The 24,119-nt window shown below is 41.1% G+C and overlaps 1 protein-coding gene across 1 annotated transcript in view; it reads left to right on the top strand.

Moving 5' to 3' along the window:
* The window catches only part of LOC136858808 (serine protease inhibitor dipetalogastin-like), a 171,366-nt gene that overhangs the window by 1,636 nt on the left and 145,611 nt on the right, over positions 1-24,119 (top strand). Inside the window, exon 2 of the mRNA XM_068225748.1 lies at positions 9,761-9,928. Within this exon, the coding sequence (XP_068081849.1) occupies positions 9,761-9,928 (168 nt within the window). The remainder of the gene's footprint in view (positions 1-9,760; positions 9,929-24,119) is intronic.

Genomic DNA, 24,119 nt, shown 5'->3' with positions numbered 1-24,119 from the left:
CCTGGATATTAGAGGTATGCATTATTCGAACTCCAGACGGGGTAAGATGCGTATATGCAGCCACTATTACGCGTGAGTGGAACGTGTAACCTAAAATGCCTGAGTTCTTTCGACAGGTAGGTTACATCGCTATCAGACCCCACATTCAATATCATACAACCACTGCTTGTGTTTACCGATATTTTGGTGACGAATGAAATAATTTCTTACAATATTATAGAGTATTCGCGCCATGAATAGGTACTTCGGTGCATGACGGTGCAATGCGTAATTTTATCTGATTGTACGCGACAATTTTCATACGATGTCCGAAAAGCAATGTGAGTCCTGGATGTGGGTTATTTTGATGAGATGCCACGCAGCACGGCCCGCTGTATTGTTTATTCAAAATGCACCCGCCCTCTACCCTATGGGCTCCCGCGATAATTCTACAGGGTCGCTAGTGGCTTAAAATCAAGTGGGAAAATAACATAAAATAACTTAGAGGCATACATGGAAGGAGAAGACGGGGCATAGCCTAACTACTCGTAGAGTGAGAACGCATTCCTTTACAGTTTAAAATAAAGCAAATAGGTTTATTCAATCCTGATGATTGTGGACATGAAAGATGAGGTACATAACTGATTCTACATTTGTTGTGAATTGGTTAAAAGAATTTGGTGTTGAGGGATAAGATCGAGCACAACCCCGTCGCGTTGCAGTATGCAATGACTTAACGTTTACGGAAACATCATAAACACTGAAGCTATCCCATATTACTGGGCAAATAAATTCTACACTCAATGCGACAAGTCTGAGTCTCCTACTCTAGAGCAAAAATTGTTTCCCAACGGAATAAATGAACATAATATTATACAATCTGTCAAGGATCCAACATCCTGTGTTTGAACCGAATCCTCACTTCAATACACAATTCGCCGCACCGATGGGACAGAACCATCGTCGACGATAAACATAACCAATACAAGATACACAAAATATCACAAGATAGTCACACATTTTACATGCATGAATCAGGTGAGATGCACATCATTCATCCCATCACTGTGGAATAACTGTGCACACGCCCAGGACTGATCTAGTGACCCCAATGTCGCAGGTGACGTTGAAAATCCTAGTTCCATTTAAATTCAAATAAATAATAATAATAAAACAAAATATTAGATATCAGTTACCGAGTCGCTTGTTACCGGAACATACTAATCAACTGTGCTAAATAAATCCATCAGCGTGGTCCGTGCCATCCAGTCAGGCATTAAGTCCCGGGCTAGCTCCAGGTATCCCGCCCGGTCAGTTGGGTCCCTAAATCTTTGCCGTCTTTCCCTATAAGCACTTTTAACATGGATCAAATCCTTGAGAAGATCTGGCGTGATGTCGTCTTGGATGCCTTGGCGGTATTGAACTCGCGGCCAGCCTGCATTCGTAGTCATTACCCGGCCAGGACCCGTTTCCAGCGCGGTCCGCACACTTTTGACGACGGTCCAGAACATTATTATTATTATTATTATTATTATTATTATTATTATTATTATTATTATTATTATTATTATTATTATTATTATTATTGATGTTCTGGATCGCGCAGCAAGATGCAATACTCCTACTTGGCGGTAAATTACATCCGCTGCCATTGTCATTGCTGACAATGTGACCAGCACCATTGTCGCGCGTAGGAAAGCGCGCGGGATTTCTGGCGATACGAATGATAGACCTCCGTGCGTTATTGACCTTATTGTAGAGGTGAACAATTGCACGGTCAATATCATTTCTATCGTTAATTTCAAATGTGTTTAAATTTTTATTTATATGCCAGGAGAATCTACTGTAATCTAACTTTAAGTTCTCCAAAGGAAAACATGGCTCTTGCAAACGAACCCAGGAAAGATTAAAAATGATCGGTTTATCATCAGAATCAAGTACATTATAATCAGTAAAATCAATTGGTCTCCTTTTTCACCCCACCGCCGTTAAGTTGATTTACCGTCCCCCCTCCTAAAAAAGAAGGCATGTTCCTTTATGTTTAAAGGAGATTCCAAATACCAACGTTCACGTCTGTTACGTTGAGTTTTGAGATATAAGTATCCCCATAAAATGAATTCACCTTTTTCACTTCCTTTCACATTCCGTCCCCCCTTCCTCTTAAGTGAATTTTCCGGCAAAAATACTTGTTTCTTTAATAGTAAAGAATATTCTAAATATCAGCTATCACGAATCTAACATCTTCAGTTTTTGAGATATGTGCCCTCATTAAAGGAATTCAACTACTTTTCACCCCAGTCTCCCAAGACGATTTCCCCCAAAACGCGTTTTTCTTTGCTTTTAAAGGAAATCTAAACACCAACTTTCACGTCTGTAACAACTTTAGTTTTATTAGCTGTAAGTATCCTCATACAATTAATTCAATTAATTTTTCAATTCCTTCAATCCCGCTCCCCCTCCTTCATTGGATTTTCTGAGAATACGGGTTTCTTTACTTCTAAACCAGATTACAAATACCAAACTTCACGCCTGTAGCATATTCAGTTTTTGAGATATCATTATGATAATTAAAAGAATTCAACCCCATTTTCAGTCACTTTTACCCAATAGGTTTATCCGAAAACAAAAAATATATGTTTATTTTTAATAGAGATAAAAATACCATTTTCACTTCTGTAACATGTTCAGTTTTTGAGATATACTGTAGACATTCTCATTTTAAAATTTCACCCCCTTTTTAGTTCCCCTTAAGTGGAGTTTCCGAAAACAAATCACCTATGTTTCTTTAATTTTACAGGACATTCCAAAGACCAATCTTTACGTCTGGTACATTTTACGTTTCTGATATATACTGTAGATATAGTCTTTCTAAAAATTCACCCCAAATTGTCACTCCTGTTTAACCCCCATTAATGGGATCTTCCGAAAACAAAAAGTACGTATTTCTTTACTTTAAAGGAGATCTCAAATACCAATTTTCAGGTATGTAATATCTACAGTTTCTGAGATATAAGTATCCTCATTAAAGACATTCAACCAATTTTTCACCCTTTTTCACCCCTCCTTTTGGGATTTTCCGAAAACAAAAAAGTACTTGTTTCTTAAATTTTAAAGAAGATTCTAAACACCAATTATTACACCTGTAAACTTTTAAAGTTTTGATTTATAGATGTACTCATTTTAAAAATCGCCCACCTTTTAACCCCCCTCATCGACGGAATATCCGAGAATCCTCTCAAACTTTCATTTCTTTATGTCCAGTAGTTTTGGCTCGGCGATGATGAATCAGTCAGTCAGTCAGTCAGTCAGTCAGTCAGTCAGTCAGAACATGTTCATATATATATATATATATATATATATGGAGATGGTTCCGCACGACTACTGATGCGTGAAGTGGGGCCCCGTCTTGTTGAAACCTCATTCGTAATCGCTCGCGCAGTGGCACGTTCTCCAGCAACTGTCGGAGTTCATTTTGAAGAAAATGAAGGTAGCGTTCTCCCGTTAGATGTCAGTCGAAGAAATAGCCATCCAAGATCCCACTTCAGACATTTATTCCCCACTGTACTAGAAATGGGCCCTGTCTTATCCAATGGGGATTCTCTGCGCTCCAATACCAATTTTGAGGTATGTAATATCTACAGTTTCTGAGATATAAGTACCCTCATTAAAGACATTCAACTAATTTTTCACCCTGTTGTGTACATTCACGACGCCATTTTTTGTGAAATCGTGATTCGTCTGAAAACCGGACTTTTGACAACAAGACTGCGTTATTGGTCACAATGCGTAATGCCCATTGGCAAAATGTTGCTCTAGCATCGAAATCACGTCCGTGGAGCTGCTTGTGTAACTGAAAATGGTACGGGTGGAAGTTACTGTTATCCAATATATGCATGACTGATGACCGGCTGATGTAGGTCTGTTGTGCAAGTGTCCGTGTACTAATTCTTTCTTTGTTAGTCAGTTTACCCTCCAAGGTTGGTTCTTTCCTCGGACTAAGCGAGGGATCCCACCTCTACCGCCCCAAAGACAGTGCCCTGGAGCGTGAGATATTCGGTCGGGGATACAACGGGCTCGAGTTCAATTCCAGGCCTTGCTACGAATTTTAAAAGTGGTACGAGGTCTTGAACGGGGTCCACTCAGCCTCGGAGTTCAACTGAGTAGGGAGAGGTTCGATTCCCACCTCAGCCATCCTCGAAGTGGTTTCCCGTGGTTTCCCACTTCTCTTCCAGACAAATGCCTGGATGGTACCTAACTCAAGGCCACGGCCGCATCCTTCCCTCTTCCTTGTCTGTCCTTTCCAATATTCCCATCCCCCACAAAGCCCGTGTTCAGTATAGCGGGTGAGGCCGCCTGGGCGAAGTACTAGTCCTCCTTCCCTACTGTATACCCCTGACCTAAAGTCTCACTCTCCAAGACACTGCACTTGAGGCGGTACAGGTAGGATCCCTCGCTGAGTCCGAGAGGATAAAACAACCCTGGAGGGTAAGCGGATTAAGAAAGAAAGAAAGAAAGAAAGAAAGAAAGAAAGAAAGAAAGAAGGAAAGAAATTGTATCCCCGCTAAAATGGAGGACGGTTAGGGGCGCGTAGCTGTGAGCTTGCATCCGGGAGATTGTAGGTTCGGACCCCACTGTCGCCAACCCTGAAGAAGGTTTTCCGTGCTTTCCCATTTTCATAGCACGCAAATGCTGGGGATGTACCTTAATGAAGGCCACGGCCGCTTCCTTCCCATTCCTAGGCCTTTCCTATCCCTTCATCCCCATAAGACACATTTGTGTCGCCGCGACGTATATTGAATAGCAACAAAAATGGAGCACCTCTGTCGTTCAAAATATTTGCCACATGCTGCATTTGAACCATCACACTGCTGACACTCACACACTTTAAACTCCAACCCTTAACCGAATCAGCCACGGAGTCAACATAAAAAACGCTTTCTAGAGATTAGGTCTTAAATATGGCCTTTGCATCTCCTAAGTTTATATCCGTGTCAAAGTCTTCTATGATTGTTTACAGTGTTCATTTAATTTCTTGACATTACAGAGCACGTGTCATAACGTATTAATTCGACCGTAGTACGGGTACCTGTGTTATTTCAAGGCGCAATTAATCACATGTTTGCAGATTGGTCCTTAGTATTTGGCGTGGAGTTGTGCACAGTAGTTTTTCCTTTTCTAGGTCCATGGGTCAATTTGCAGTGATGACATACAGATAGGGAAGAGCCTTATTCATCCGGAGAAATGTCAAGTTATTTGGTGTTATTCTTCTTCTTCTTTATCTGTTTACCCTCCAGGGTCGGTTTTCCCTCGGACTCACCGAGGGATCCCACCTCAACCGTCTGAAGGGCAGTGGCCCGGAGCTTCAGATTCTGGGTCGGGACACAGCTGGGGAGGATGACCACTACCTCGCCAAGGCGGCCTCACCTGCTATGCTAAGCAGGGACCTTGTGGGGAGATGGGAGGATTGGAAGGGATAGACGAGGAAGAGGGAAGGAAGCGGCCGAGGCCTTAAGTTAGGTACCATCCCGGCAGTTGCCTGGATGAGAAGTGGGAAACCACGGAAAACCACTTCCAGGATGGCTATGGTGGGATTCGAACCCACCTGTACTCAGTTGACCTCCCGAAGCTGAGTGGACCCCGTTCCAGGCCTCGTACCACTTTTCAAATGTTGTGGCTGAGCCGCGAATCGAACCCGGGCCTCCGGGGGTGGCAGCTAATCACACTAACCACTACACCACAGAGGCGGACTGACGTAAGTATATATCGGCATGATGTCGAACTGTGTACATCGTGGCTTCTGTCGCCTTTCACAGATATATTTGAGAGACTAAGTTGGTACCAGTTATGGGTTACAAGAACAATGCAATGATGGCCATCATACCTGAACTGTTCAGTGAAAAATGCTATCTTTATGTGAAAAGTATGAATGTTTTTTTTATTCTGTGGTTTATCTCTATCGATAAGCCCGCGATTGAGCAGCGCACCTGGTGGCCATGGTCGATAAGGCGTTAAATCCACTTTGTCAGACACCGTTGTTAGTTCGAATCCCGTTCGCTGAATATATTTCTTCCACCAGAATATTCGCCAGCAAGGTGGGGAGGTGGTTTTATAGAATTTTTATTCATAACATGCGTACCAAAATCTTGGATTACATTCCAAACCTTTCCATAGTAACCGAAAATGAACATAACATGCATTATACAATAGGAGTGCGTAAATACGTAATGCAAGCATACGTTCGTATAGTACGGTACAGTAAGGTTAATTTACCTTTATACATGGGCATAGTAAAATGAACACAACAAAATTTGTTTTGATGGACTGCATAACCATATGTGGCTGGGAGGCGTGACCAGTCTTCTCTGTCTCTCAATCTGTTTACCCTCCAGGGTTGGTTTTTCCCTTGGACTCAGCGAGGGATCCCACCTCTACCGCCTCAAGGGCAGTGTCCTGGAGCTTCAGACTTTCGGTCGGGGGATACAACTGGGGAGAATGACCAGTACCTCGCCCAGGCGGCCTCACCTGCTATGTTGAACAGGGGCCTTGTGGAGGGATGGAAAGATTGGATGGGACAGGCAAGGAAGGGGGAAGGAAGCGGCCGTGGCCTTAAGTTAGGTACCATCCCGGCATTTGCCTGGAGGAGAAGTGGGAAACCACGGAAAAACCACTTCCAGGATGGCAGAGGTCGGAATCGAACCCACTTCTACTCAGTTGACCTCCCGAGGCTGAGTGGATCCTGTTCCAGCCCTCGTACCACTTTTCAAATTTCGTGGTAGAGCCGGGAATCGAACCCGGGCCTCCGGGGATGGCAGCTAATCACGCTAACCACTACACGACAGAGGCGGACCGTGACCAGTCTTAAGGAGAATAATCGATAGGAAGAGCTTTGTGGGTTACAACCTTTTACCGATGAAACGACGATATGCTTTGTTAGGAAATACTACAATAGGCTAGCTGTTTGGATTCTATTCGAATGCGGCATAAAACCTGGAAAGTGTAACTTTAATTCATACGATATATTAATAGTCCATTTATAGACGGTAAGTTTGACTGTATTAGTTACTTATAAACCTGTTTTTCTAACTAATTTCCGAGACTGATTATTTTTTTTGCTATTGGCTTTACGTCGCACCGACTCGGATAGATCTTATGGCAACAATGGAAAAGGAAAGGGCTAGGACTGGGAAGGAAGCGGCCGTGGCCTTAATTGAGGTACAGCCCTAGCATTTGCCTGGTATAAAAATCGGAAACCACGGGAAACCATCCTCAGGGCTGCCGACAGTGGGGTTCGAACCGAGACAGTGAAAAATAAGGAAAATGTCTGTGGCAGTTGTCTGAAAGTTCAAGAACCGATAACTAACACTGCGGATAGAGGTCATTCTGGCAACGTTTTAATTGCCTTGCTGAACTTTTTACATTTTTCTAACCAGATATTTGGATTTTATAGCGGAGGAACAGATCAAACATAGAAAAATAGATGGAACACAGGGCCAGAGAGCGCAAGGACACGAGTACCTCCGTGCAGCCGCTGTCCACCTACGTGTCTCAGAATGTCAGCAACATTATGAGGGGTCGATACAAACGTAATCATGCACATGCTAAGTGATAGTTCCGCCAGTGATGGGTACAATAGCTAGTTGAATATAAGTTTAGCTCAATATCAATCAATCAATCAATCAATCAATCAATCAATCAATCAATCAATCAATCAATCAATCAATCAATCAATCAATCAATCAATCAATCAATCAATCAATCAATCAATCAATCAATCAATCAATCAATCAATCAATCAATCAATCAATCAATCAATCAATCAATCAATCAATCAATCAATCAATCATTTGCATTTAAGGTGGTTGCCCCGGTGGCAGAGACCCTATCAATTGTTAACCCAGTATTTACATTTATTTATAATTTATCTTCTAGTGCCTCTACATCGCACCAACACAGGTAAGTCTTATGGCGACGATGGGATAGGAAAGGCGTAGGAGTTGGAAGGAAGCGGCCGTGGCCTTAATTAAGGTACAGCCTCAGCATTTGCCTGGTGTGAAAATGGGAAATCTCGGAAAACCATCTTCAGGGCTGCCGACAGTGGGATTCAAACCCACTATCTCACGGATGCAAGCTCACAGCCGCGCACCCCTAACCGCACGGCCAACTCGCCCGGTTGTTATAATTTTTTCCCTAGCTTTTTCTTATATAAAACGTCAGGCACTTATCCATTATTTAACCTGTTTATCGGTTGATGAATGTCATTGTAAGCAAACAAACTGGGCTATACACTTCGGTTCGCAGATAAACTAAAATTTGTGGGAAAGGAACGTATTCTCTGCCACAGAGCATTGGAATGCCAGATGACTGTTCAGAGTTAGAAAACACGATTGAGGGGGAGAAGTGGTTCAAAATACCACTCTCGGTGAACCTAGAGAATATATCATAGGCAATATAATGAGAGCTCCAGAAATTATGTGGAGAGAAACTGGAGTTCGAGTTTGTGAGTATTGACCGAATAACTGAAGAATTAAGTAACCACAGTAATCGTAATGAACGTGCACAAATATAAAATAAATCAAACACACAGGTGTACAGAGAAAACATAAGTATATGTTTATCTTTCGTTTAAATTCTTTGGGTGGCAGTCTACAAACATGTTGGCTGTCAGCTTCTTCAGAATAACACAGTTACGTAAATATATTATTGAAAACAACGATGCATAATATTAGAGCAAAAGACATTTTGAGTGCGCTATTCTGACGAATTTACAAAAGAAATAAGTGCAGTTAGGTACAATAATTAGGATTTGACCGAGTAAATTGGCTGTGTGGTCAGCGGCGTGCAGCTTTGAGCTTGCATTCGGGAGACACTGATTTTGAATCCCACTGTCGCCGCCCCTGAAGATGATTTTCCGTGGTTTCCCATTTTACAACAGACAGGCAGGTGCTAGGGCTGTACCTTAATTAAGGCCTCGGTCGTTTCCTTCCCACTTCTAGCCTTTTCCTATCCTATCGGTGCCATAAGACCTGTCTGTGTCGGTGCGATGTAAAGTCAAATTGTAAAAGAGTAAAAGTCGATAATTTTGTCGCGATGTACAGCTGTTGATTGAAGTTCCTGAAGTTATTTTACCGGATTAGTCTATTGAGCCATGATATAAATAGTCAAATTACTGTAGATTTTCTGTAGTCTGTGTGATCGCCATTCCAGCGCTCAATCCAGGTCTTTGGATGAGGTGGTAATCGAAGTAGAGGTCTTTAGGTAATGGACACGCTACTCCTTCAAAACATGACTGAGCAACTCTTAGATATACCAGACGGTCAGATATTTTTCTGTAAAAGTTCTATAAGTATCTGCAGTGGACGAAACGGCACTACCAAATGTATACACCCTCAAATGCCAACACATCAGCTGGGTACGGGCTATCTAGCTTGCTTGCATTCGAGCGATGGTGCGTTCAAACTCCACCCTCGACATCTCTGAAGATGGTTTTATGTTGTTATCCGTTTTCACACTTTGTAAATATTGTCGGATGGGGGAGGTACCGTAATTAAGGTCCCAGTAGTAACCTTTTTTCTATCTTAGCTAGTGCGATGTAAACCACCAACAAAAAAGAAAATGTTAATTGTGATTAATTGGTTCTCGATGATCTCCGATGTATAGTGATTTTGGATTTCTGGATATTTATATATGTTACTGAGATTACTTGTTAAGTGAGTCAAGGCATTTTTCTACGGTAAGGTACATTTGTAATTTGATTATAGTCTTTCTGATTTATGCCGGACAGTCTGTGGAGTGGCAGTGTTCGTGGCAGCCCGAGTGAAGCCGCATATGCGCAGCGATACCATTTGTCAGCAGGCTGCTAGTAACGTCACCTACGATCCTCTGTGTGCTTCCGATGGACAGACCTTCCAGAACTTTCTCGCCTTCCAGTGCTACGTGCGTTTCTTCAATGGTAAGCGTGTGGGAATTATAGTCTCAAAGCATATTGAATGAAATCGGGCAGGATAAACAATTCAGAGTAAACGATATTTCATAGTCAAGCAGCTGTCACTTATATATTTGATGTTATTAAGTAGTTCTAATATCGATACTATTTCGTACAGACTCAGAGCATAGCATTCCATTAGATGAGGTTACCAAGCGAAGAAGATCGATAGGACACGTACAGGTTCGCAGGTATGACAAAACTATTCAGAATGGCCGTTGATGCATGTGAAAGAAATTAAAGTATTTCCCATTTGGTCGTGAATATAGAACGAAACGAATAGCTCACGATTACGGGACTATCAATTTTTGTATATTAAGTCTGGCTCCATGCGTGGGTGGTCAGCGGTGCAGCGTTCAACTAAAAGCTAACTGACTCCCATTCCTGGTGAACCTGGAATTCTAGATTCCCTGGTTAATAATTCTGTCTTGGGGGACTGAATTTTTGTGTTCGTTTCAATACACACAACATAGTCCACCGCCAGCCATAATACACACACAATCTACGTTAGTAAAATAGGCGCAATGAAAGTGAAGGTCTCGCCTTGTGCGGACCGAGGGAAGATGGGCCGCGATGCTGTGCATTCCCGAGATGTCTCGTTCTCATTGCGAGTCGAGGCGCACCCAAAGCGTACACGTTGGGACCCGAAAGTACAATTTCGTCTGTACACTTCAATGTTTGGCCTCATACTTCTTACTTATCTTGGATTAGGTAAACCAAAGTCGAAAGCGGGTTCATATCAATTTTTGTCTGTCTGTCCGCCTGTCTGGATGTTTATGTGAACATCACGGCAAAACGGATTGACATAATTTCTCGAAACTCAAGAATATCTGATGAGTGCTCTAGGATATCTATAGTAATACAATGAACTGTTTGTCTGTTTGTGTGTGCGTGTGTGCGCGCGGTGCCCAGCCAAGTCTACAGCACACAGAGATCTGAAAATTTAAACATAGGTAGATGGAAGGGGGTCCGAATGCATCTCGAATCCGGAATTTCCATTTTCGCTTTCGTTGGTGAGTTACGAACGTATAACCATCGTAAAACACGTATTGGGATATGGAAATCCGTGTTGTCACCAAGATTGAATGCATAGATTCACTGTCGCTAGGCAACGTACATAGGATAGGGACACAGACAAGGAGACATTTTACGTCCATGGCGTAGGAAGCCATTTTTGGTCTTATATGGAGTGAGGGTATATGCCGCTGTTGATGATGATTCGTCCGTTAGATGGGGACGTAAAGTATTGAACTATTTGAGAGGAGTAGGCTATCTGCCTGCGCCGGGTTTCATCCTCTTCATTCATAGTATCATAGGCCTATATCATGTCATTCACTCTTCTGATAAGGTTGACGTCATGAAAGTCATCTTATAAATAAAGTTGTAGGGGTCCGCTGTCTGTAATTTCGTTTGTTTTGCCAATTTTTCTGATATTTATCCGTTTTAGGTCAACTCAAGACCGAATCGGTGGTTTTTACTTTTCGTGTCTGTTTGTTTGTTCCACCATCACGGCAAAACGGCTAGATAGATTTCAACAAAACTTCATATTTGGAGTATATTCACCCCGAGGAAGGTTTCTATATGCATTTCATTTTACAATCTTTGATTAGATGGGGGTTTATAGGAAAACCAGAACGGTTTTCCTCCATTTTCTCTTATACTATTGATTTCATGTAAACTCCGTGGACCGTGTGTGAAATGTCTCTTCATTATAAACAACTTTCGTTATGTTCATAATGTACCTTACTATTCAAATGACGGAGAAATTTACTATTTTCTGCGGATATCATGGTCTGTGTGTGTGACCGACAGACCGACAACGAACCTACAGGTTACCATGGCAACGTCTCTGACTGCTTGCCAGCAGGGAAGTAACGTATTGCCATTTTCCTCATCATACCTTTAAATTCATGGTTGTTCCTTGGGTAGAAGGCAAGAGAGGGCGTCAATCGTCCATTCTGCGGGATATTGGCGGAATATCGTTGGAGTTTATAACCGTCCTCGAATAGCTTAAGTAATAACACCACTGGCCATCTTATCTGTTGACCTAAGAATGCCTGCGCCTAAATTTCCCCTCTGTTACCTCTTTCTTATATCCATAACTCACACAAGCATAATTTATTGAGGGGCATTTGATTTTCCAATACATTCACTTGGTATTTACATATTTGTCGTCATCCGGCTGTCCTCAGTTTTTAATCCATTTTCTATTAATTTCAACTTTCTTTACTGAATTATTTTCTTCCTTAATTACACCGTATGTATGCGAGTGCTAATCCCGAAAGCTTGACACTCTTTCATTTGAGGAAATATTCTAAGCTATGCAAATGTATAACTTTCGGCCCCGGAAAATATCGAAATATGGATGTAATTTTAACGACGGTGCACACCTTCGTTTCGGGATAATTGGTGGCTAATCTGTAAGTCTTATCACAAATCAGAAAGCACAATCGCGTTTCATTTTGGAGAGATCTACAACTTTGGTCCTATGACTTTTTATCGTATTTCTATTCCTTATACGTTAAATAGAGCTGTATTTCTCGATTTAAAGTTAATTTTGTACTTTCACACATATATGTTAACATTAATTTGGCACACTTATAGGAAAGATAGAATCATGACATTCGGCACGCACATTGGCATGACCAGTGGCAACGTAATAGCCAAATTTTATTATTCTATCTGTTACGTGAGTATCACAAATATAAAGTAGTATGCGAAAACTGTACAAAATTTCACACCCAATGATTCTAACTCAATCTAAACCATTAATATAGGAGATACGAGAAGATGTCATGGGACCAACCATGTAGAACACTGAAAGAGGCGTCTGATGGTGAGGTCCGTTTGCAGATATGTCGGAGAGTTTCAAAGCAATAACTCTCGAATTAAAGGTCTGCACTTCTAGAGTGTGTCTGTACATTGACTATTTTGGCGACATTTCTGTACAGTTATCCCTTTTTCAGGTGTAATAATGACCATTTGCATATTTTTAGCTTTGGTGTCTGTTTTTCTATTTGTCTGTCTGTCTGTTTGTCTGTAACTTGGAAACTACTGGATATATTTCCACCAAGCTTGATATTTAGAATCCACCTGTCCTTGGGTAGGTTTCAGGGCAAATATTGTTTCTAAATTCATGAAATGACTGGGGAGTTTATACGAAACCGAAACCGTGATTTTGCACTCCCACAAAATATACACAACCAAACTTAATAGAAATCTACCTGCCTTAATGGAAATTAATTTTTTAACATTTTTTCTCATGTGCATCATTTCGGTAAGAGGATTTAAAAGGGAGATAGCATTAACCGGACTTAACTTAAGAACGGGCGTATTTATTACAACTTGAAAACTATTGAAGATATTTGAACCAAACTTTATTTATCATCCACCTTTCCAAAGGTAGATTTTAAAGGTCAATAACATTTCCTGTTCCTGGAATGGATTGGCGGTTTATAGGGAACCGAAATGATGAATTTACTCTTTCACAATATATAGAATACATGACCAACCTGACTGGAAATCGACCAAATTTGTTGGAAATCCATTTATAAAACTTTTTTCATGTGTATTTTTTCGACAGAAAAATTAATAAGGGAGATATCATGGATGGTCGGTTTTGCAGGGTAAGTCCAGCAGACATAGACCAAAAGGTGTTGTACGTGGAGCAGATTCCTTATCTATCTAAATAAGTAAAATCCTAACGACTGTGTGTCTGTACATTGACTATTTTGGTGAAATATTCGCACAGCTACGCGTTTAAGGGGTAATAATAACAACCATCTGCATAATTTTTTGGTTTAGTTTCCTCAAAGTCCTAATTTTAACCCTCCTCGCCCAAAATCCATATTGCGGCATAATCTGCCAGACGAACAAGAAAACAGAAATTTGGCAAAATTATACGTTTTAGCCTGTAACGGACGGAAAACTTCCAAGATCTTAAAATTTTTCCCTTTTTATCCCGAAGAATATCGAAATATGGAGGCAATTTTAATGATGGTGCAGACCGTCGGGAAGTATTATCACATAACGGATGGCACAATCCTCGTTCAATTTGGAGTGATCTACAACCTTGGTCTTACGACTTTTTGTCGTATTTCTATCCCTTTTACGTTTGAGTTTTCTCTATTTCTCGATGTTAAGTTCATTTAGACTTTTCACATACATAATTCATACCTTCAATCACTTATAAGAAAGATAGAATCATCAAACCCTACACGAAAATCGGCCCACCCAGTAGCCATATGTGAGCCAAATGCTATGTATGTAGCTGTCACATAATTATCTGAAAAGTAATGCAATGTGAGATTATCTTACAAAAATTTTACCCTATTCAACGTTTCAAACTCAATCGGACCCATGAATAGATCAGATATCATACGACCAGCCATTTAGGCCGCTAAATTTGACGTCTTATGGTACAATTCTTTGTCGATATGACGTCCGTTTTGCAGCAGTCAATCTGTAAATGAAGGTCTGCAATATTTTAAGCATGCATATACTTTCGTATGTCGATCTATAAATATTCACTGATGTCGTCTTGTAGCGATCGAGAAGGGCTGTGTCTGCTATTGTAATCAGTACTCCCCACACCGACTTTGACTGGCAGTAGGAATGGGGTCCTTCTCCAATTCCTGTGTAACTGGCATTAATAAGGCAGGCCTACCATTGTAATAAATAATTCACTTCTCGATTTGACTTGCAGAAGGCAAGGGGGCATGTAGTTTTGTTCAAAACTCCCCTTACCCGATTGTGTTTGGTTGTAGGCAAGCCTTCCCGCAGTTATAAACAGATGTACCCATCTAAAATGTGACTGGCATTAGGCATACTGGCCTGCTATTTTGATGGAAACTCACCAACTTGGTGTGACTGGCAGTAAGCTGGCTGGCAGTTGGAAAAGGGGCCTATCATTATAATGATAACTGCACAACTCAATTTTGACTGGTTGTAGGGAAGTTTCCTGCCATTATAATAAAAACTCCTCAATTTGTAATATGTCTGGAAGTAGGAAAGGGGGACTGCCATTGTAACGGAAACTCCCCAAATCGATTGTGACCGCGCAGTAGGCAATGGGGCCTGCAATTATAATGTAAACTTCCCAACTCGATTGTGAATGGCAATAGGCAAGTGAGCCTGTCATTATCATCAGAAATCCGTAACAAGCACTTTACATTGGCAACGACGTATGGGGACCTCTCCATGCTGTTTCTCGGATAACGCTAAGAGACATGCTATTTTAAAACAATCTTATTTACTGCATGTACAGTATTTACTTCAATATTCGTATACAATACAGAATACCGTAGCGAAGCACGGGTACATTTGCTAGTCTGGTCATAAAAACTCGCTACAAAGGTTCATCTCACTTCATATCCAAACCCCGTAGAGGAAAGGGACAAAGGTTGGACACGTATACATTTAGAGGAAGCATATAGGACAGAAGATAGATGATAATAATAATAATAATAATAATAATAATAATAATAATAATAATAATAATAATAATAATAATAATAATAATAATAATAATAATAATAATAATAATAATAATTGTTACGGAGTTATCCGTGGAAGTCAGAGGTGAAAGAAGATGCGGGCTGGACTGGATCTAACTACAAGTTCGAAAGATGAATTAAAATTTCAACAAAGGTTATATTTTCAAAAGTTAACAATGGTGACATAGAATTTTGAGCGTACAACAAATAACAACCAGTTAAATCAGGTACAATGCAACTTTACAAATTCTGGGCTACGAACCCCAAAGTCTGAGCGCACAGCTCACAACCACAAATTACCAAAGGGCAGAAAACCCCTTCATTACATGGAGCTCTTGCTCCCGCTTAGTAATACCAAGCCTCCTAGGGGCACCTTCCAAAATACCAGAAAGAGCTGACCTGCTCCCAATATTACAAGCCTATGAAAGGCCAGAACAACTTTACTTCTAACTGCCCTCAAGGCACACTTACCAAGAAACAGGGGTATCATGTATCCAACCTACAGGGCCTTCGCATGAAGGAGAAGAAAAAATAACAGGTTATGTTACTGGCCCAAAATACAGAGAGGACTGGAGGCGTGAACTTGCACTCCTAAATACACATTTTAAAACCTAAGTGGCTCTAGGCTGATACACAGGGGCTAATCCCAAGCTAGAGAGGTGACTCGTATGAGAAAACTTTAATACATTAAGGAAGAGAAGAAACGGTAATGAAAACGTAGTCACCTCAATTTCAAAAATGAAGGGGAGCTCGAGAGGGTAAAGCACTCTCTATCCCCGCTTTACAGTAAAAGAGTTTTGTTTTTTACATATAGTTACAAGGGATTTACGTTTTAAAGAGATGGGTTACATATCAAAGGTTTCGAACCCTCCCCGAGAGTTAAACTGCTGAGCTAGCAAGAAATACTGATGTTAAAAGGCCGTTACCTTGTTGAAGAACTACTGCCTGAAGAACGAGGCGCTTCCCACCCCCTGCTACATATTCACACACTAAGCTAGATGTTACTGAAGTGGCCCGGAGACAAGAAAATCAGCAGTTTTTATACCCTCGTGGAAAGTTCGAGACCTTTCATGAATGATAACAACCCGCCCTCAAACTTTTATTGGCTACAGTACACAGTTACATACAAAATTGGAGAAGAAAACCCCGATTGGCCGAAAATTAATTACAGAAATTCCTGATTGGCTACATTCAAAACAGGCGGAAAGAAAGGAATAATATTGCCAACCTACAAATGACAGAACAAAATTTAGTAAAGAGAAAACTTATGAATACAGAATTTCTCCAAGAAGGTTCATTCCTTCACACCAGAGCGCATTATCATAGTTTTTGGTCGATACATCTGTTAGAGAATGTCCACACTTCTTGGTCAATGAAAAACAAAAGCAAATCAAAAACACACAGTGACATCTTCTGATCACCAGTAGAGTTAGTTCAGTTTTTAAAGTTCAGAGCTTCTCCTGTAGAGGAGTTTCAATTGGCGCAAGATTTGAACTTGCGTCGTAGAGGTGTACCGCCCGGTACAATAATAATAATAATAATAATAATAATAATAATAATAATAATAATAATAATAATAATAATAATAATAATAATAATAATAATAATAATAATAATAATAATAATAATAATAATAATAAACAAGGAATACTTCATATATCAGTCAAGATGCCATTTTAAGTCCGTGGAATAGGAAGCCATCTTCCTCCAGTCCATGATGTCTGTCTGTCTTTCTGTCTGTCTGTCTGTCTGTGTGCATGTGTGCGATGCCCAGACAAATCTACGGCACGCAAATACTTGAAATGTTTGTCATAGTTGGGCACATGTTCTCACCGAAGGCGCATGGCTGTGTCTAAGAGCAATTCTTGCACGAAGAAATGAAGCTGTCAATGTTATCAACAAGCAACATTTACAAAAATTATCCGGTTTTCTACAAATTGAAAAATCTATCGACACGACATGTCATACACATGAGGCGGTCAACAATACGATAGAGAGTTTGAACAACTTGGAGTCACTTGGAGTACCCTCGAACATCTTTGAGTGGACGATTTTGGCACCGATTATCCTTGTCAGGAATATGAATTCCTCCCTCTGCAATGAACATGACTCTGAAACTGATGACGAATATTATTAATAATATATTTATTGCAGCCAAATAGCCATACAGAAAAACAGAAAAAATAATACATTTACATACACTGTATTCGCGCGCTTGCGCCTTGTTTTGCATATTCTTTAATTGTTTTTGTCTTTTGATGCAGAGTTCTACGTGGTAACGTTCACACATGTATCCACATAGTTTGCACTTACATGTCTCTGTCAGTAGTAAGAAATATTTGCACAAAGTTTAGTTGACGGCTATGCTGGAACATACACACAAACATCGATGATCTCGGTCACTGGACATTTTCTTTTCTTCACCCCTTCTCACCTCCTGCCGTTAGTGTCTCAACTTGGACTTTAAAAGAGATCCAGAGTGTCACTGTTCGTTCAGCGACCCCGAAAACTATAAATTCGATACTATTTCCGATTATTTTTATAACTCGCCCCCTCAGCCTCACCACTAAGGGTGTTAGGGTTGTCATACCCAACGCGGTTAGTCCTCTGGTAGTAAGTCAAATGTGTACCAAGTTTTGTTGAAATCGCTCCAGTAGTCTTCAAAACTATGGATTCGACACATATAGGTCCTTCTTAGTTATATTTATATTTCACACCCTCCCCTAGGGGTAATAGGGGCGTCGTGCCACAACAGCATTTTACAGATGTAGTAATTTTATTAATATTTTTAACAAATTTAGTTGACAGGATGTTGAAAAATATACATATACATCCATATTCTCGGTCATTTTTGTAATTTTATTTTTTATAATTTCTCACCCAATGCCAGAGGGGGCTGAATTTCAATTTTTAAATATCCGGAGTGTTACTGCTCATCTCAGCGACCCCGAACTATGGATTCGACACTATTTTCGATTATTTTTATACCTCACTCCCCCATCGACCCTCGACCAAAAGAGGGCTTAACTTGCACTTTAAAAAATTCAGGGGTGTCACTATTCATCTCGGCGACGTCGAAAACTGTGGATTCGACACAATTATCTATTATTTTTATAGCTCACTACCCCCTCGCCTCCCACCGCAAATGGGGCTAAACATGGAATTTAAGAGAAATCCAGAGAGTCACTATGCATCTCAGCGACCCAGAAAACTATGGGTTCGACACTATATTCGATTATTTTTATATCACACCCCCACTCGCCTCCCACCTCAAAGGGAGCTCAAAGGGAAGCTGAACTTGTACATTAACTAATCTTTGCTTTTTACAATTTGATTTTCGTCGCACCGACACAGATAAGTCTTATAGCAACGAGGGAATGGGAAAGGGTTGGAAGTGGGAAGGAAGCGGCCGTGGCCTTAAGTTAGGTCCAGGCCCAGTATTTGCCTGTGTGAAAATAGGAAACCACGGAAAACCATCTACAGGGCTGCCGACAGTGTGATTCGAACCCACTATCTCCCGATGAAAGCCCACAGCTGCTCGCCCCTAACCACACGGCCAACTCGCCCGGTTTAAAAAATCCGGAGTGTCACTATTCATCTCAGCGATCCCGAAAACTATGGATTCGACACTATTTTCGATTATTTTTATACCTAACCCCCAATGACCCTCTACCCCTAAAGGTGCTGGGGATGGCTTACCTCCACAGTGATCGTCTCCGTATGGTAAGTCATAAGTGTACGTTTGGTTGAAATTGCTCCAGTGGATTTAGGAGGGGATGTGTCATTTACACGCTGCACCTGCTCACGCCTGAGTCCAGACCAGCATTTAATCTCAGAGGTGTTACGGTTCGATATATGGTGCAAACTAACACACATAAATACAACAATTCGGAAATATCCAATTCAATTTTTGGCGCAATGAAATGAGTAGTACAGGGGTGAACGGGTCATGCACATTTTTATCATTACGGCACAATGATAAAAATAAAATAAATGAAGTAAAACAGATCGAAAGGGAGAACGGGAGGCTCCGTCCTAGGAAAAGGGGACGGATATATTAATCGGCCACCAAGGGTTGACTAGTGTTTACAAGAACAAGAACCTGGAACTGTTTCCTTTGCAAATGCTTAAGGAGCATTTTATTCAAAATTACTTCTGGAACAAACAAAAAAAATGTTGACCCTTCTTTGCGAATCAATTTGACAAATAAATGTTTTTAAAATAAACACAAATATAATTTGTTGACCACCCATCCACTTGGGTGGTTGAACCCATGATCGCCGAGGGTTGAAATGACGACTCTTACGATCATACCACGACCAGTTGTCGAGACCGTTTACCTGTTGGAAAGATGGGCGCAAGCACATAACTTATGTCCTTGCCTCTACCTTTCCCGAGATGAGAATCATCCGGGCTTTTTCAACACCACCCCGGGCTTCTAACCCAAGACATGCTATGGTTAACGGAAGGAATACGACAAAGGGATACCTAACCTAAACATCCAGATGTAGGGATTTTCCATCAATAATATGACAAATCATAGCTTCCTATTGACAGAATTTCGACATTAATTACGTAATTTCGCCAGCTGACTTCCCTAGTTACCGTCAACATTATCCTAATTAATCCATATTTAATTCATTATAATAATAATAATCACTGGTGATCGTGATTATCTTAACCCGAAATTATTATTGAGTTACTGTTTTAATTTCATTTTCACTATTATTATTAAATTGTTTTCACAGCATTTAACTATAATTTTTAATGCACAATTTATACGATTCTGATCATCTTCGGCACTAATCGATCAGTCAAATAATGATTTAATTGCAAATACTTTTTTCCAATCTTTAGAATTTAGTCACACATATTAAATACCAGATGAACAACCAACTTCCGAATTCTCACAGACAGGCTTACTACATTCTCAAACACCCCTCGTAAGTCGTGCACATGCAGGTTGTTCTCGTCGTCTTTGTGCTGCCTAGAGGGACTAAATAACAATCACATGTCTTGTTTAACTGTCTAACTGCTGGAGCTCACGCGACCTGTAGAGACTCGTGCGCCGTATCAGTTAACATCAGCTACATCATAACTAGAGAGCTCGCAAGTAATTATGGGATATTAGCTGCTTTCAGGAAACATATACAAGTTTTGTTAATTCGTGCAGCCTGTAATTGACACACACATTTCGTTGTAGCCGGAGAGGCAGCTGATATCTCAGTACTTCAAGCTAAAATGTGGGTCTATGAAACTATATTTCCTTTTTTAATTTCTTAGCATACGGTGTATACGAAATTTTATTTTTATAAAATCCGAGTTTTATAGAAAACGTAAAATTAATCTTCACTGTTCTGTACAGAATTAGTGCAAAGGAATTTTGTGAGATAAGCTCGACAATGCTGACGAAATCGTTAGCAGTAATGGTAATTCAGTGGCAGAAAATGTAATGAATGAATGAGACGATGACAGCTGAACGGGAAGCAAACAATAATTGGTTTACGTCGCACCGACACAGATTTGTCTTATGGCGACGATGGGATAGGAAAAGCCTAGGAGTGGGAAGAAAGCGATCGTGGCGTTGATTAAGGTACAGCCCTAGCATTTGTCTAGTGTGAAAATGGGAAAAGACGGAAATTCAACTTTAGGGCTGCCTACAGTGGGGTTTGAACCCACTACCTTCCAGATGCAAGCTCATAGCCGTTCTCCGCTAACCGCACGGCCAACTCGCTCGGTCCTTAGACTATAAAGAGAGACCATACAGACTGGGAACTTCCTTCTAGCTGATAAATAGCTAAGGTGGCAGAAACATGCACCTGTATGGTTAAGAAACCAGGCCACGCAGAGGTTGGCTCAGATCCCACAAAGTACTTTTGTTTACTGTCTATTACAGTGGACTTGGTATGGAACAAATTTTTCTTTGGCCCTGAACTGGTTCGTTTGTAGTTGGATATTATGTGTGTCTGTTAGGTCAGCAGCCCAGAGGCTGGTTTGATCCTCAAATAGCACCACCAAAGGCTAAGCAGTTATAAGGAAACTACAAAAACCAATGGCAGAGCCCAAATGAGGCGTACTAGGCAAGATGAGGAGTGAGCTAGTTTGCCATTGCTTTCCTCACTGGACCAGAAGGTGCCACTGCAGCACGACTGATCCTATGAGCAACACCTTTCATAACACTCACACACTAGTTGTGCCCCAAATGTCATTACTCAGTACCACCCATACCCCAGGAGCTTCCATATTGTCACAGTCATGGATGAGACTGGGACTTCGGTGGAAGCTACACTTTGATCTGGCCTATGCCAAGAGACGGATACAAAAATACTGCATCCATCAAGAAATGGCAACAGGCAGGGATATTATGTAGCATTATGTAGCATGATTAATCCGAAAATATTACTGTTGATAAAAAGGCTGTACCACTGGCCATTTTGTGTAAAAACATACGACAAAATATTCCCCGAGCACATCGAAGCCAGATCCTGAAGCTTATAATATCGTTGAAGGCAGTGCGGATGACATTTATTGTTAGGTAATATTCGCATAGCAGATGGTCGGTTGATGTTGGTCTAGTGTATAAGTGCCTGTTTACCAGTCGACATGAGGGACATTCAGTACAGTACTCATTCTCATCATTGTGAGTAACTAGACGTCACAGGGGTATCCCTAATAGGAAGTTACTTCCAAGTGCCCTAGCTGAACACAAACGTCGTTGAAGGCTCCAGAATGTAGTGCCTATTGGCTTACTTCTCTCGGGGTATCGCTTGTAATACAGGCGTCCGCCCGGGATCTCCATCGATGAGTAACATCGATTTTGCTAATGTTTTAACGTCGCACCAACATATGGAAGGATTTTGGTGACGCCAAGGATGGGAAGCGGCTTCATCTTAAATCAGGTACAATCCCAGCATTTGCTAGGTGCGTAAATTGGAAATAATGAAAACTCATCTTCAGGGCTGTGGGAGGTGGGGTTCGAACCCACTATCTGCCGAATGGAAGCTTACAGCTACGTAATCATATCGATGTATTCGTCAATGAAATAAGTCGTGAGTCTACATAAGAAAAACAATTACGTTCGCTCTCAGTACATGAGTGAATGAATATGCTTCGTATTGTCAACTTAATATATGTGGAGATCAGGCAGCATACAGTCTCAGAGGAGACACTCTGCCATACATAGGTACAAGGAGGCTGTGAATGTTTTCAAAAGTTATCAGCTTTCGTACTGCGAATCCATTTTAAAATCTTATGGACTTCATGATTAAACAAGGCTGTAATCTTTCACCCTTCTTGTTCATAATTTTCATGGATCACCTGCTGAAAGGCATAAAGTGGCAGGGAGGGATTCAGTTAGGTATAAATGTAGTAAGCAGTCTGGCCTACGCTGATGACTTGGTCTTTATAGCAGATTGTGCTGAAAGCCTGCAGTCTAATAACTTGGAAGTTGAAAATAGGTGGAATGAGTATGGTATGAAAATTAGCCTATCGAAGACCAAATTGATGTCAGAATGTAAGAAGTCCAAGAGAATTGAAAGTCATATCGGGGATACAAAGCTGGAACAGGTGGATAATTTCAAGTATTTAGAATTGCGTTCTTCTAGGATGGTAGTATAATAAGGGAGATAGAATAGGTGCAGTAAAGCTAATGCAGTGAGCTCGCAGTTGCGATCAATACTATTCTCTAAGAAGGAAGTCAGCTCCCGGACGAAACTCTTTTTACATCGGTCTGTTTTACAGAAGTGAAAGCTAGGTAGACTCAGGATAGCTTATTCATGAGTTAAAAAAACAGACATGAAAGTAGCGAGAATTATTACTGGTATAAACAGGTAGGAACAATGGAAAGTGGGCAATCGGAATGAGGAATAAAGGCTAAGTTAGGGAGATGGAGGAGGATAGATTACCTAGGAGGATAATGGATTCTGTTATGCAGAGTAAGAGAAGTGGAAGTCCGTCTCTATGGTGAAGTAGTTAGCGTGATTAGCTGTCACTCCCGGAGGCCCGGATTCGATTCCCGGCTCTGCCACGAAATTTGAACAGTGGTACGAGGGCTGGAACGGTTTCCACTCAACCTCGGGAGCTCGCCTGAGTAGAGGTGGGTTCAATTCCCACCTCAGCCATCCTCGAAGTGTTTTTCCGTGGTTTCCCACTTCTCTTCCAGGCAAATGCCGGGATGGTACCTAACTTAAGGCCACGGCCGCTTCCTTCCCTCTTCCTTGTCTATCCCTTCCAATCTTTCCATCCCCCCACAGCCCTGTTCAAAATAGTAGGTGAGGCCGCTTGGGCGAGGTACTGATCCTCCTCCCCATTTATATCCCCGACCCAAAGTCTCACGCTCTAGGACACTGCCCTTGAAGCGGTGGAGGTGGGATCCCTCGCTGATTACGAGGGATAAACTAATCCTGGAGGGTAAAGAGATTAAGAAGAAGGAGACCAAGACGACGATGGTTAGACCAAGTTTCTAACGATTTATAGATAAGATGTATAGAACTAAACGATGCCACAGAGCAAGTTACAAATAGAGGATCGTGGCGGCGGTTAGTCAATTCACAGAGGCTTGCAGACTGAAGCTAAAGATATGACAGTCTATAATTAAGATGTATATATGTACGGATTTTACCGATTCATCCACAATTACGACACTCAGTTTGCTCACAGGAAGT

Source organism: Anabrus simplex, chromosome 1 (genome assembly GCF_040414725.1).
Source record: "Anabrus simplex isolate iqAnaSimp1 chromosome 1, ASM4041472v1, whole genome shotgun sequence".
NCBI lineage: Eukaryota > Metazoa > Arthropoda > Insecta > Orthoptera > Tettigoniidae > Anabrus > Anabrus simplex.
Note: the sequence above shows the minus strand (reverse complement) of the source record. Positions and strands in the feature narration are given on the sequence as shown.